Source organism: Emydura macquarii, unplaced genomic scaffold (assembly GCF_026122565.2).
Source record: "Emydura macquarii macquarii isolate MOO-44397 ecotype Brisbane River unplaced genomic scaffold, CSIRO-AGI_Emac_v2 contig_1254, whole genome shotgun sequence".
Taxonomy (NCBI): domain Eukaryota; kingdom Metazoa; phylum Chordata; order Testudines; family Chelidae; genus Emydura; species Emydura macquarii.
Genome location: NW_027131391.1, coordinates 1,271,389 through 1,285,681, shown reverse-complemented (window position 1 = coordinate 1,285,681; position 14,293 = coordinate 1,271,389). Strand labels below are relative to the sequence as shown.

The 14,293-nt window shown below is 35.8% G+C and overlaps 1 protein-coding gene across 8 annotated transcripts in view; it reads left to right on the top strand.

The window, feature by feature from the left end:
- SPECC1L (sperm antigen with calponin homology and coiled-coil domains 1 like) overlaps positions 1–14,293 on the top strand; it is a 108,083-nt gene that overhangs the window by 48,624 nt on the left and 45,166 nt on the right. For 7 of the 8 annotated variants that reach the window (XR_010920208.1, XM_067550015.1, XM_067550018.1 and 4 more), the window contains 3 exons: positions 3,740–3,830; positions 6,989–7,072; positions 9,544–9,700. Coding sequence is in view for 7 of the 8 variants with exons in the window: in XM_067550015.1 (XP_067406116.1) it covers positions 3,740–3,830; positions 6,989–7,072; positions 9,544–9,700 (332 nt within the window). In the remaining variant the exon portion in view is untranslated. The remainder of the gene's footprint in view (positions 1–3,739; positions 3,831–6,988; positions 7,073–9,543; positions 9,701–14,293) is intronic. The other variant, XM_067550013.1, reaches the window with a different exon arrangement.

The window sequence follows — 14,293 nt, the reverse complement described above, 5'->3', positions numbered from 1 at the left end:
ATAATAGTTTTCCCTCCAATGTTAGTCTTTTCTAGGCATTTTTTGTTTTGTTTTTAAAATGCTGTGAACTATGATTTAGAATAAGCCTGCACTCTAGCTGGCAGACAGCAATGTACATTTTCCTGACTCCCATATAGTATCTGGTATATTTATATCAAACTTATTTTTTATATAAAGAGCAGGTATAATTTTACTTTTTATAAAATGTTTTAGAAGCAGTCCTGAATGGAAAGTCCAGTTTATTTAAGACCGTGGGCATCTTTCATTATACAGTTCATTCAAATGAGCCTCATTCTAATATCCTGACTCCTTTCTTCCTGCCAGTTCTTAATGTAGGTTGAAAAGTGACTAACAGGAGCTACAGAATACAGATTGTAAATATTCTTTGACATGAATAGTATTTAACATCATGGCTTACATCTGTGCACCCTTCATTGTCTGTTTTGAAGACATGTGTATCCCTTTTGTTCTTTTGATAACATTTTGTTTTCAGGATTGTGGGCTTTGACTATTGACTTGTCCAGTCCCTCAGAACTGGTTTGTAGGAGTCAGTGAATGTTACACTTGAAGAGCAGTTCTAGTGACTAGAGTCTAGTCCCAACAGTGACTTTTTTTTAAACAAAGTCAGGTTCCATATTGGCCTCCGATTCTGTATCAAATTAGCTTAATTTACAAGTCAAGCATGTTTAACACCAACCCTTAATCTCATCATAGGCTCAGTCAAGCATAATTGTTTCTTGCACCTCATCATGTGTAATTAAGGTTCTGCAGGTCAGATTATTCCCTCGGTGACCCCTATTTGCATGTCACTGTTTTAGTAGGCTTGTACCAGATGTAGCTGGTTGGAACTTGATAAATAATTTAGTTGATCCATTTCCTCCTAAAATTTCTCATATTTGTGGCCTGTATACTCTAGTGCCAACACTGGTGGTATGAATGGTTGAAAATTCTAAGGGAAATTGGCTAGAGTAGACACGGCTGGACATAATGGTGTTGGCTCTGAAGTGCAAACAGAAGTAAAAAGCAGAAAACTAAGCAAGCTTCTTTTATGACAAGCAGAAATGACTGAGTTACAGAAAGTTATCAGCTAAGTAAGACGGACACTTTTCTGAGCCTATCTCAAAGAATGTTTTGTTTTTAAAATACTGTATATGTATGTATATGTATATGTATGTATATGTATATATGTATATGTATATGAGAACATGGAGGTTGGAGAAATGATACTGAAACATAGGTAGGTGGAGACCTAGAACTCTGTTCCCTTGCTTCAACGCTGGGAGTACTGTGGAGGCTCCTTGTTTATATAGAAATATGGGGACAGGTTTGGGTTTACATTTTTCAACCCTTACTGCTGTACTCCAAGATTTTTGGCTTCTCAATTTTAGCAATCCAGGTACAGTTATGTTTAATATTTGGGAGGGGCATAGGATAGTAAGCCCCCAGGACATCAGTGGGAAGCCTGGAGGAAGTTGAGACGCTGTGATCTGACATGGTTTCTGAATAAGTTGAAAACATTAGCTTTTAAAATTAAAATTAGCTATCAGAAAGTCTCATGCATGGATTAGAATTAACTCTCCAAGGGCTTACTTGATTTGCAGTTGACAGCATATTTAAATAAAGAAATATTCATCTTTATAGCATTAATTTAGGATCCCATAGATAATCTGATAATAAAGTGATGAAATATAGGTCCTCTTGCTGTATTATGGGGGTAGGCTCCTGGACACTTGCAGTTGTTTTTCTCATTTTCTTGCCAGTGCAAAAAGGTTGTTATATATGAGAGCCAAGTTAGAGTAAGGAGCTTTGTAATCCTGTGTATGCAAGGACATGTTGCAAACTGTATACTTAAGGTTTCATTTTTTATCATATCTTTGAGTTTAGCTTCTCTAAATGACTTGGCACGAAAAAGCACCGGAGCTCTTTATCTCATGAAGATAAGGGGGCTGGCTCATTTAGCCTTCTCATCTTATCATGGGCCAGATGGGAAGTTGACAGGATTTCCATGTTAAATTCTTTAGTGGATTGATCAGGTAATTAAATGTAGGGGTGTGATGGAAGGGACAGGATAAGTAAATAATGAAGGTATACTATAATTTGCATTAGATATTTTGAAACCAGATTAATATTTTCCAAACAATAATAATGCAAATAGTCTTTCCTGATTCCCTCCATAGATTATCTGCTGGTTTCAGTGAACGTAGAGAATGACTATCAAACTGTACAGTTCATTCAGCTACTGAAAAAATAGTGAATGCATCCAGTGGGTGTGGTTGACTTCAATGAAGAATACTGCAGATTTACGCTTCTGTAAACAAGGACAGAATCATACATTTAGTGATGGAATGGCAACATGCTGAATGCAAAATCCAGATTTCAGAACAAATATATATTTCCACAATATAGCCTAGTGGTTCCAAACAGTCCGCACATGATTTGCATGTGATCCGTGGAATGCTATCAAGTCACACAGTGCAGGCTGTCCTTCTTTTCAGAGAGTAAAGATTCATTACAGCTAAAAATACATAAATGCTTATAAAGAAAAATACTAGGAAAGTAATTGCTGTAGTTCCTCAGCAATGATATCCAGGAGCTGTGCTTGCTACTGTGAATGGAAGGTGAGGTCTCCCAAAGACAGAATGTGGGACATACTGTGAAAAAGTTTGGTATGTACTTGACAGTGGAGGCTGCATATAAAAAAAATAAACATTAGAGTGCAGTTCTACTCTGAAAGTGAGTAGAAATGGCATTTTGGAGTTCCATTAAGCCCCACTGTTTTCAGTGAGTTTGCACAGGGGTATCTGATTAGAATTTAGTAAACAATTCAGTTGAACAAGAAAAATAAAAAATCTAGTTCAGTTTTTATTGGGTAGGCTCTGCAAAGAGCAGTGAGAACTTACTTTTATCACTAAAAAGAAAGGACATTGAATCCTCACAAGCCAAAATTTTGTTAAGATGGTGCCAATTTTACATAGCTACCTTTCAGAGTAGAACTGCAATTCAGAGGACCTTCAGATGCAAAAGTAATTAGACTGATATAATAAAGATATGATACATGTTTAACGAAGATCCTTTCTTTCAGCCGTTTGTAGAGTGCTTGAATTAAATAGGTGTTAACAAAACCAAACTGTCTTTAACATTCTGAATAAAAATCACTTTGATTCAGGTTTCAGTTCCTTGGTACATGTAATGTCAAACCTATCATCATTCCATTGTGCATAATCTTTCAGGAAAAAAGGAGGTAAATAAGATCTAAGTGTGAATAATGTAAATGCACAAGCAGTAAGACTTTGGGCTTATCTACACAGAGAGGTTGCACTGGTTTAACTAAAGGTGCAATATTAAACCAGTGCAGGTTTGTGTGTGGATTCTTACCACATTTTATTCACACAGCCGTACAGATTTAATACTGCAACTTTATTAAACTGGTGCAATGTTTCTGTGTAGACCAGGTCTCAAGTAAAAAGTAACATTCAGGCCTTCTTTATACATCTCATGGAAGCAAATATGGGCACAATTTCTCTTTGCAGGTTGCCTTATACCATCCTGAATATATTTATGCCACATTCTGACACTACAGCACTACTATAAGTATACAGGTTCTTTTTGTTAAGCTGACTTTATACAGTTATTAACTCATGAAACTCAAACTAGAGGTTATTTGCTTTACAGTCCATATTCGTGGTTCCTCTTTATCTTCACATTAAATATGTTGTGACATGGTATCTTACTTTTTCAGAGGCATTCTATAAGTGGACCAATATCAACCTCCAAACCACTTACAACTTTATCAGACAAAAGACCAAACTATGCTGAAATCCCTGTTCAAGGTATGTGTTCTATTTCATCAGCTTTACTTCTAGTAAAACTTGTGCTACCATTGGCTTGTAATGAGTATCTTTTATATAAAAGGTAAAGTGATGGTGGAGCTTTCACCTCTTTTTTTTTTTTTTTTTTTTATTGAGAAACATATTTAAATACTGAGTGTTATTTAAATCCACAAAAACCAGGAATTTCAGAGATGCGCAATACCTTGGTGCATTTCAGTATATGTCTGTCATCAAAAGGATGCATGTGTGATGAGGAGAGAGACTAATTCTCATGAAATATACATTTTTTCCACTGGAGTTCAAGAATCGCTATCCCAAAGCAAATAATTCCTGGTACTTTTCTGAATATAGTGGCTGTTTGCACAGTTAATCTGTTTTAGGAAAGAAAAAAAACAATTGCTGCCAAAGTTTATTAAACATAGTCCATAGATAATCCAGTGCAAAAGGTTGAGGGGATCCTGAGCATCTGAATATTTCTTTACTTTTCCTTATAAAAACACTTGAAAGGATTCAGGTTTTGTTTGTATGGAATTCAGTAGCTACCAGTTCATTTCAGAATATTTTTAATTAAATATTGTTTACTTGAAATTACATTAATTATTCAGAACAGATTCATAAATGAAAGCCTAATAGTCATATTTCATTATGACTTTTTATTGTTAATTTTACATTTGAAGAATTAACAGCTTTTTGTACAAGTGCAACATGTATTTAACTTTTCCTCTTTGTAAATTCAGTTAACAGCAAATTGATTTGTGTGGAATGAACATTTTCTGACATTTGCCAGTTTTACATGTATTTCTTCCAGATCTAACTCAGGTGACTGTAGATGGACTTTTATTTTGAGTCACCTAGTTTGTCACATGAATGTGCAGCAGACAGATTTTAGAAACTCTTCACTTAATGCAGTTTGCGCCTGCTATTAACTTGTGATCATTCGTTTCATTTTCAATCTGATAACTTTAGCCTGTAATACATCAGAATTCTAATGTTTCACTATAAATAGCCTTTCAATTACTGTAATTACAGTTCATTTTTATAGACCTAGTACATTGTGATTGGTTTCCTCAGCCATTCCCAGTAGTGCATTCATCACCATAAAGACGGGCTTCCTCCCTTCAAGTGTTTGACACATTATATAAATTTATATTTAAATGAAATTTCCAGGTGTGTTATCTTCCCTAATTAATTGTCTCATGGGTTTATAGCCTCCTGAACTTTTGGTCTCTGTTAGTGGAACACACAGCTCCCATGTTTCCATGTATGTCTTTGGTAAATTATTAGTTTTTTGTTTTTGTTTTTTTTTTTAAAAGGTTGTCTCACTCATGAATGAATTCTGTAGAGTCGATGCCCAGCTGGATTTTTGACAGAGCCACCCTATGTCCTGCTATCAGGATATGCATGCCTTTAAAAGTGCCAAAATATATTGAAGGTATATGCAAAGCCAGTCCAACATGGCACTCATGACAAGAAGTCATGACGCTTTGTCCCAGAGGACTATACACAGTGTTAAAAAGAGGACCCCTATATGTACTTATTGTCCATGGTTTCAAGATTAAAAATACAGGGTATGCTATTGCCTATAAATGAATTACATTTTCTTTCGTATGCTATCAATATTTAAGTAATGGCATTTTGACAGCGGGACAGAAAACTGAATTAAGTTAACAAGTGTTGATAGCTCCATTTCCTAATAGTTCCCTGTTCTGCTAACTTTGTTTTGTCTGTCAAACTCGGTTCACAATGTGCCCTTCCTGTAAGAATGAATTGTTTTTGTATTCTGGGTGTAGCTATCTGATTTATGCCTGTTTGGGGGCTTTTTTGTAGATGTTTTCTCAAGATAATCCCTATATGAATCCAAGCTATATATTTCCTCTTTAATTATGTCTATATATGCCAGACTTCTTTCTGTACTTCCATTGAATGCATATTGGGGTTATTTGCTCAGTAAAGTGGGTGTTTTAATTTTAGAATACTTAGAATTTTTTGGTAAAATTGAAATGCCTTACCAAGTAAATGATTTAGCATCTTAAATTGTTGTAACAGAATACATGAATAAACATAAGCATTAGGAATATGTACATTCTCAAAGTAATCTGAAAGGTTTGTGGTCTGCCAGATCCTGTGTTCAGAGTTCTCTTTCTCCTGAAAGAGTTAATAACCTTAATTTATAAAGTGCTCATAAAGGGGGCTGCATTCTTTACACTGTTTTATACGCTTAATATAATCCACTTGTACTAGAGAAACACAGAATTCTGAACACTAGGCATGGTAGGTAAGAATCTGTTTACTTTTTAAATGTATATATTTGTATTTTTTACATCCATGTTGCTCATCTACCAATATATTTTATTAATGAATTGTGTTCATTTATATTTTTTAAACATTTCTGTTAATCTTTATTCAAAAATTACTGCCTCTTTGGATAATTTTATGTATTTATATTAACTAATATAACTAACTGTAATATTGCTGTATAACTCTTTAACCAGGTGTCCTTTGTGTGCTAATTGTTTTAAAGAATATTGATTTAAAAAATTAATTTTATTCTAAAAGTTAGATCAAAATGGGTCTTACGTTTATACAGAGTCCATTTTATTACTAGATTTATCTTTTTAATAAACATAAGACCCATTTTGATCTAACTTTTAGATTAAAAATAAATTTTAAAAAATTAGTTTTGCCGGTGGGCAGAATTAATCTTTCATCTTTTTAGCATTTAAAGCATCTTCTCACTGTTCTGCATGGAAGATATAAGCAATGATAAAAACTTGTTACAACAACGATGGGTTTGAACTCCACAAAGGATGACAACAATCTACTTTACCAATATCTCCTACTGTCTGATTTATGGAGTAGTTTTGGCATGTGCTAAGAGGGAGTTTCTTGCCCAGCCTTTTGTTTGCAAGATTCATTATAGCAGATGATGGCAACAATCTGCTAAGGGGTTTTGGGGTATGTGCGCTTAGGATGACTCCATGATCAACTTTATGGACGAACCTTCGGCCTCCTTCTAGACAGACATGTAATCAGTTATTTGTCACGATATGATAGATGACCCGATTCTGTAATTCATAAATGTTGATCACAGCCTCTCCACTGATTGCATCCCTACAAATCTGCATTAGTGACACGTCTATTTCTTTCCCTCTGAGCAGAACATTTGTTGAGAACGTCCTCTACCAGCAGACCAGCCTCATTGCCAAGAGTACCTGCCATGGAAAGTGCGAAATCTATCTCAGGTAATATCATTTACCTAGTTGCCAGATAAAAGCAGGAACATTTTGTTTTCAGTGCTGTAGTTACATGCTCAATCTACTGTTTCTAGAGAGAATTTCTATCTTCAAGCTGATATTGGTTTTAGAATCTATCAATTGATGTATGCAAGCACCACTTTCTTGTTTGGAATTGTTTACTTTTAAATGTCTAAGTCTAATCTTGCCTTTATGCTGGAAAAAACATAAGCCCTTGATAAAAATATTCTTCTGACCCAGTGGTCCCCAAACTTTTTACATTGCGCCCCCTTCCTGACCCCTGTCTGCACTCCTCCCAGCTGGAGCTGGGAGCAGGGCCGGGGCAGAGTGGGGCTAGGTGGTGCTCTGTCCCTGCCGTCCCTGCTGCCACCTCCCTCCCCTTCCCGTGAGGATTGGTCCAGGCCCTACCCCTCTCTTCCCCCCGAATGTTCCTCCACACACCCATGGGGAGGGCGTGCCCACAGTTTGGGAACCTCTGTTCTGACCTATTAGATTAAAAAAAAATTGAGCAGTTTAACTCTGTAGAACAATTTCCTCCTATGGCATGTTTTAATAGCTGTGAGTATACACTAGAACTAAGATTCATTCATGACTCATCTTCAGCCATCCAGGAAATGGGTATTCCTCTAGAACCCTTCTTCTCAATGTTGCACAGAATTTTGATTTGCAAGGTAAACAGAAAATAATTGTTCCCAGTTTTTAGCTTTTACTTTTTGGATGCAGGTTTTTCAAGTGATACAACAATGGCAGTATACTCCGACTTGTGCCTTATCTAGCCTCTTTAATAGACAGCAATTTAATATGCCTTTCTTTATACTTTTTCAGTTATATATAGGTCTTCTCCCATTGCAAATAATTCCATCCAGCTAATGCATTTTAAATGAGAGACTGCTAGGTTTTGTGTGCATATTATCATAAATTAATAAACGTGCAAAATGAAATGACTACTATAATGTATTTAAACATACTCCTTTATATGTTGTTCTAAAAATTTTGCACTAACCATATAGGGGAAGTGAATGTGTTTGTAGTTTATCATTTCTAAAATATGCTTCCAGAACTGAAAATATTTACATGGGTCACCAGTAACAGTATCATTTAGTTTATATAAAAAGTCAAGTCTCTGCTAATTTGAATTAAAAAAACCAAAAAACCTGGATTTAATAAAACCCAGCTTTTATCGAGTGTAAGTACAATATAAAATAATGTACCTATTTCTAAATTTTAATGGCTATTTAAAAAAAAAAAATCTTCCCATGCAATATGTGCAGCACAAATGTTGCAGCCCTGAGAACCTGAAAGTCATTCTGAATACAAACAAAAAGTGAGTCTGAATATGTTTTTACCATCCAAGTTGAGAGAGAGAGGATAAAAAACAAATAAATAGTGTAAATGGTGAAAAGTAAATTGTATTTTTAAAGTTTTCAATCCTAGTGACATAGGTTAGAAAATGTATTTAAAACACGTCTTCTAACCATCCAAAAGAGTGATATTTTGCGATTTTTATTTTTTCCTAGTTTATTGAGTAAGCTATTTATAAATTAATATACACCCTGATACCTGTAGAAATTAAATCTTTCTGGAAATATTTGGAGCATTTTGTATTTTTCTGTCTTGCACAGATGCAATCAGTAGCTTGTTAGCAAGTTTAGGAAGCAAAACTCAGCCTCCCTACTTATAACTAGAAACTATTCTATGTAGAGGAAAAACATGCTGCTACACAGCCATTTTGAGTTTTGACATACGTTCAAGATGTGGTGTTTGCCTTTCAGATGCTGGTGCCAACTGTTTGCCCTGTGGTAAATCCACGGTAGCTTTTTTTCTGTGGAAAGTGACTGATTGTCTTGGTCACTTTTTAATTAAAATTTTCATCAGGCAAACTTAATGGCTGTTCCAGGGTGTTACATGGATACCTTTCATTGTTAATCAGAATCTCCCTATGACTTCTGATAAGGCCAGCTGTCACAGCTAATCAAATTTCTTCTTCACATCTGCCAGCTTTCACCCAGGTGCCTGTTTTATTTACTAAACTTCATATATTTGAACAAATTTAAAAAAAAAACCCAAACTCTTAACATCGTAACTATTTTTGCATGTCTATAAGAAAACATAATAGTTTTGTTTTATGTAGCATCTGCCCTACTCAAGACATTCTCATACTGCTGTTAGAGAGATGGCATAAAGGCATCCATTCAGCAAATTGCCCTTGCTTCAGTTAAAATTTAATCATACAAAACTTTGGTAATTTTATCAATATAGCCCTTTCCTAAAAACCCTTTAGCAAGAGTGAAATATTAAGAATTAAATGGTATAGGCTTGTATGTTTCTTGCTTGTATGAGGTTATATATTTGTTTCTAGAGCTTTTGGGAAAGTACATATCAAACAATAGGAACTGGCTTGGAAGGCTTTCTGTTTGCAAATGATAACCTCATGGGTATTTCCCCCACCCCCCATTCAGTGTCTCGACGAAGTAGTGAAGAAATCAAACGGGATATTAGTGCACCGGACGGAGCATCTCCAGCTTCTCTCATGGCAATGGGAACCACCTCACCACAACTCTCTCTCTCGTCCTCTCCTACAGCATCTGTCACCCCTACAACAAGAAGTCGAATAAGGTACAACCCATTATTACACAGTATGTTTTTAAACCAGTATTAACTTCACAACTGTGAAATACCATACCATGCAAGCATAGAATTTATTCTAGCATTCTTATCCTTGCAATAATACTCTTCAGTAACCTATGGAACTTGGTATGGACTCTCTGTAGTACTGCAAGGTATGGTCTGTTAGGAAGGCAGATCCCAGGCCACTTAGGGCTTATGTGTCAACACCTTAAAAACTCCACCAGAAAACCAACAGACAGCCAGGACAGGTCACTGAACTTTAAAGTCACGTGTTTGTAGTGAGAATCTATATTTAACAAATGAGACGTAGCATTCTGAACCAGCCTCAATTTCGAGTTGATTTACGTTTTGGCCTCATGTAGAGCATGTGGCAAAGATATAATCCCATGATGACAAAGGCAAAAGACAGAAATGACTGTAGCAAGGTCTGCATCCCAATAATGGTTACAATCGCCTGGCCCGACATGGATAAAACAGAGCTAGATGGGGATCCACCAGATCTCCCTTATAGACTTAGACTGTCATAATAAGTAACACATGGCGGGGCACACCCTCAGTTAAAGACGATATAATCCATGCTCATATTCTAATACCCTAGAAAGAACAGCTGTCTTCTTTTATATGGGAGATCATGGGGAAAATATTCTTCACTTTTATAGTGTCTTCTATACAAGGATTCAAAACCCTTTATTTATAAAGTCTCACAACACACACATGAGCTAAGTACATTTCACAGGTTGGGAAACTGATCCACAGGAAGTTAAATGACTTTCTCAAGATCTCCTGACAGTAAAACTTCTCATCAACATTTTTATATAAAAATCCTATACCCTCTGATCCATCTAGACACTTAATAATTACGTTATAAAATTGAGAAAGTGTTTGCAGCTCAGGACATTATCCAAAGCCATAATTTCACTGAGGTTAGTTGAGGCATACTTCAGCATAATACCAATCATTTACTGTGTGAAGGTCCATGCCTATGCAGAGTACAGTTTGTCCATTTAGTTTATTGGTAATTTACAAATAACACTAAAGAAACAGACAATTTATTGGAGATCCCACATCTAGATTTTGAATAAGGGTAAAAAATTCACTAAGTTTCTATGTGAAGCTTAAGAAACTGCTAAGATTTACACCTGCACTGTTAGTAGAGCAAAGATTGCAAAGAACGCATACAATTATGAATAAGTTGTAGATGAAGAATGGCAATCTCAGTAGCACAACTGCTCTGGGTAAGTATGAATTAGAGTGCTAGGCACTGTAGGATGAAAACCTGCCGCTATTAGAGCAATGGAAGGGCAGTGTAATTAAAAATAATTGCCCCATGGGAATCCTCTTCAGAAGAGAACCTACTGTTGGGTTTTTAATACACTGTGTGTAGCTTGCACAAATTTATTATAAGATGTAAAATAAGGATTTATTTAAGAAAATAAATCTTTGCAAACCTACACAATAACTGTGGGCACACCCTGTGCTCCAACTTGAAACCATTAATCAGTTCTTTGATTTGGAATACAGTTGACTTAATATATTCATTTATAAGATTTATATCAATCACAAACCATTTCTTATTGTCTTCCTACAATTCATTTTAATTTGTTTCCTTCTACACTGTTTTCATAACAGTAAGAACTTGATATAAACCATGTGCCTTACTGGAATTTGGGAACAGGCTGTACAGTTCCCTCATGGCTACCCAGCATGTTTAGAATGAAAAGAAAATTTTGACTCAGGTTTCTTATATGTTGTCACAAATCTCAGGGAGTTATTGCCATTATTTTTTCTTAAATTATAGTGGCATTGCATAATCTTCATTTTAGTTTGAAAACACAAGCTCTAAAATAAACTAACTAAAGCAAGAATCTGGGTTGTTAAAGCATGTTTTGATCTGGAGGCATAAGAGCAAAGTCAATTCCTTAAGGCACCAGTCTAGCAGCATGGAGTCATAGAAATGTAGGACTGGAAGAGGCCTTGAGAAGTAAAGTCTAGCCTGTGCCTGCACTGAGGCACAGGACCAAGTAAACCTAGACCATCCCTGACAGGTGTTTGTCTGACCTGTTCTTAAAAACCTCCAGTGATGGGTATTCCACAGCCTCCCTTGGAAACCTATTCCAAAGTTTAACTACCTTGCTAGTTAAAAAAGCTTTCCTAATATTTAACCTAAATCTCCTTTGCTGGAGATTAAGCCCATCACTTCCTATCCCACCTCCAGTGGAAATGGAGAACAATTGATCACAGTCCTCTTTATAACAACCCTCAACATATTTGAAGACTGTAATCAGGTCTCCCCTCAGTCTGCTTTTCTCAAGACTAAACATGCCCAATTGTTTAACCTTATCTCATAGGTCCAGTTTTCTAAACCTTTTACATGTTTGTTGCTCTCCTCTGGACTCCATCCGTATGTCCACTTCTTTCCTAAAATGTGGCACCCAGAATTGGCCACAGTATTCCAGTTGATGACTCATCAGTGCCAAGTATAGCGAGACAGTTACCAACTATCTGTATACACAAGACTTTTGTTAATACACCCCAGAATGATATTGGCCTTTTTTGCATCTGCATCACATTGTTGACTCATACTACGTTTCTGATCCACTATAACCCCCATTTAATTTTCAGCAGTACTACCACTTAACCAGTTATTCCCCATTTTATATTTGGGGATTTGATTTTTTCCTTCCTTAGTGAAGAACTTTGCACTTATCTTTATTGAATTTCATTTTGTTGATTTCAGACCAGTTCTCAGTTTGTCAGGGTTGTTTTGAATTCTGATCCTGTCCTCTAAAGCGCTTGCAACCCCTCACGGCTTGGTGTCATATTCAAGTTTTATAAGCATACTCTCCATTCTTATCCAGGTCATTAATGAAAATATTGATTAGTACCAGGACTGACCCCTGTCAGACTCCACGAGATACATCCTCCCAGTTAGACAGCGAATACCATTATTAACTGTTCTGAGTATGGTCTTTCAGCCAGTTGTACAACTATCTGACAGTAATTCAATTTATTCTAGATGACATTTCCCTAGTTTGGTGCCTATCAAGTTAAATATATTTTGGTTTAAATATTAAATAGATTTCGGTCTCTGATTCTGTTTCTTTTAAGTTTTAAAATTAATACAGTGTATATAAGAAAAATGCTTTGTCTTTAGTATAACACTCCATGAGATTGGTATTTATGCTTAAATATACTTATTCTTTTCTTGTTTAGCATAAGTCGTTAACATATTTCAAGGAACCATTCACTTTTCAAGCAGTAACTTCACCTTGAATGATCCCTTGAAATGTGTTAACTACTTATGCTAAACAATCTGTTCCACCTTGTATTTAGCTGTGCCATTGAATATCTTTCCCAGATGAGAGGGAGAGCTCTGTGTAAGCTTGAAAGATTTTGTCTCACCAACAGAAGCTGGTCCCAAAAAAAAATTCTCACCCACCTTGTCTCTCTAATACCAATGTATTGCATTTGAGCTGCCTAGTTCTGAACAATTTTTTAGTTTGTCATTTGTAATTAGGACTTCACATTACAATGACTTCTAAGAAACTCTGATTTTCTTAAATATTTAATTTGACATCGGAACATAATCTTGTTTCATCTGAAGCCAGAGTTCATTGAACTATTGCACAAAGTACATGGCATATGGAATTAAATTAGACATGGTCCTGTAGAATAGTCACTTATAATGAGGCATCATTCTACATGTGCGAAGATATTCTGTGAAATTCAGATTGCAAGATTTTTTTTCCAGCAAGGCTTGTGAAATTGATGTATTTAAGGCCTTGTCTTCTCTTAAAATGCTACAGCAGCATAGCTGCACTGCTGTAACACTTCAGTCTAGATGCAACCTACACTGATGGAAGGAATTCTCCTGTCACTGTTGTTAATCCACCTACCTGAGAGGTAGTAGCTAGGTTGATGAAAGAGTTCATCCATTTATATCACATTGCTGACACCAGGGATTAGGTTAGTATAGCTCTGTCTCACAGTGGTGTGGATTTTTTCACACCACTGAAAGATGTGACTGTACCAATGTAAAATTCTAGTATAATTCAGACCTACATCTGCAGGAGTTCTGTTGGAACACTATTTGCTATTGGGGTTGAAATGGCTGGTCCTAAAGCACACAGAGACAAGGATTAAGTAGTTAGTCTGAACTAGCTGTGTTTGGAATGAGTGGATCTGGAAGGAGTAATTTTTTGTAGTACTGGCATGGGACCTGAGAATCTTTTATTTAAGCATGCATAGAATTATTTAAAAATAAGTCTTTTATTCACACTGTAGAGTATTAGCTAGTCCCATAGTGTTATTTTTTCCAAATAGAGAACATAAAGATTAACTGCAAAATCTATTGAAATATCCCTATCTCCGCTCATTAAACTATTTAGAATGCATGAGACGTAGCCCTTTTAGCTGCACAAGAAACCCTTTATTACAGAATAACTTACTGCAACTACAGAAATGTTAACGTCAGTAATAACACTATTAATGTAGGAGTTATTTTGAGCAATGTGATTTTTAGCCTAATAAAACTGATATTTATCATTCAAAATTGTCATGAAAACATACCAGCCATGGGAC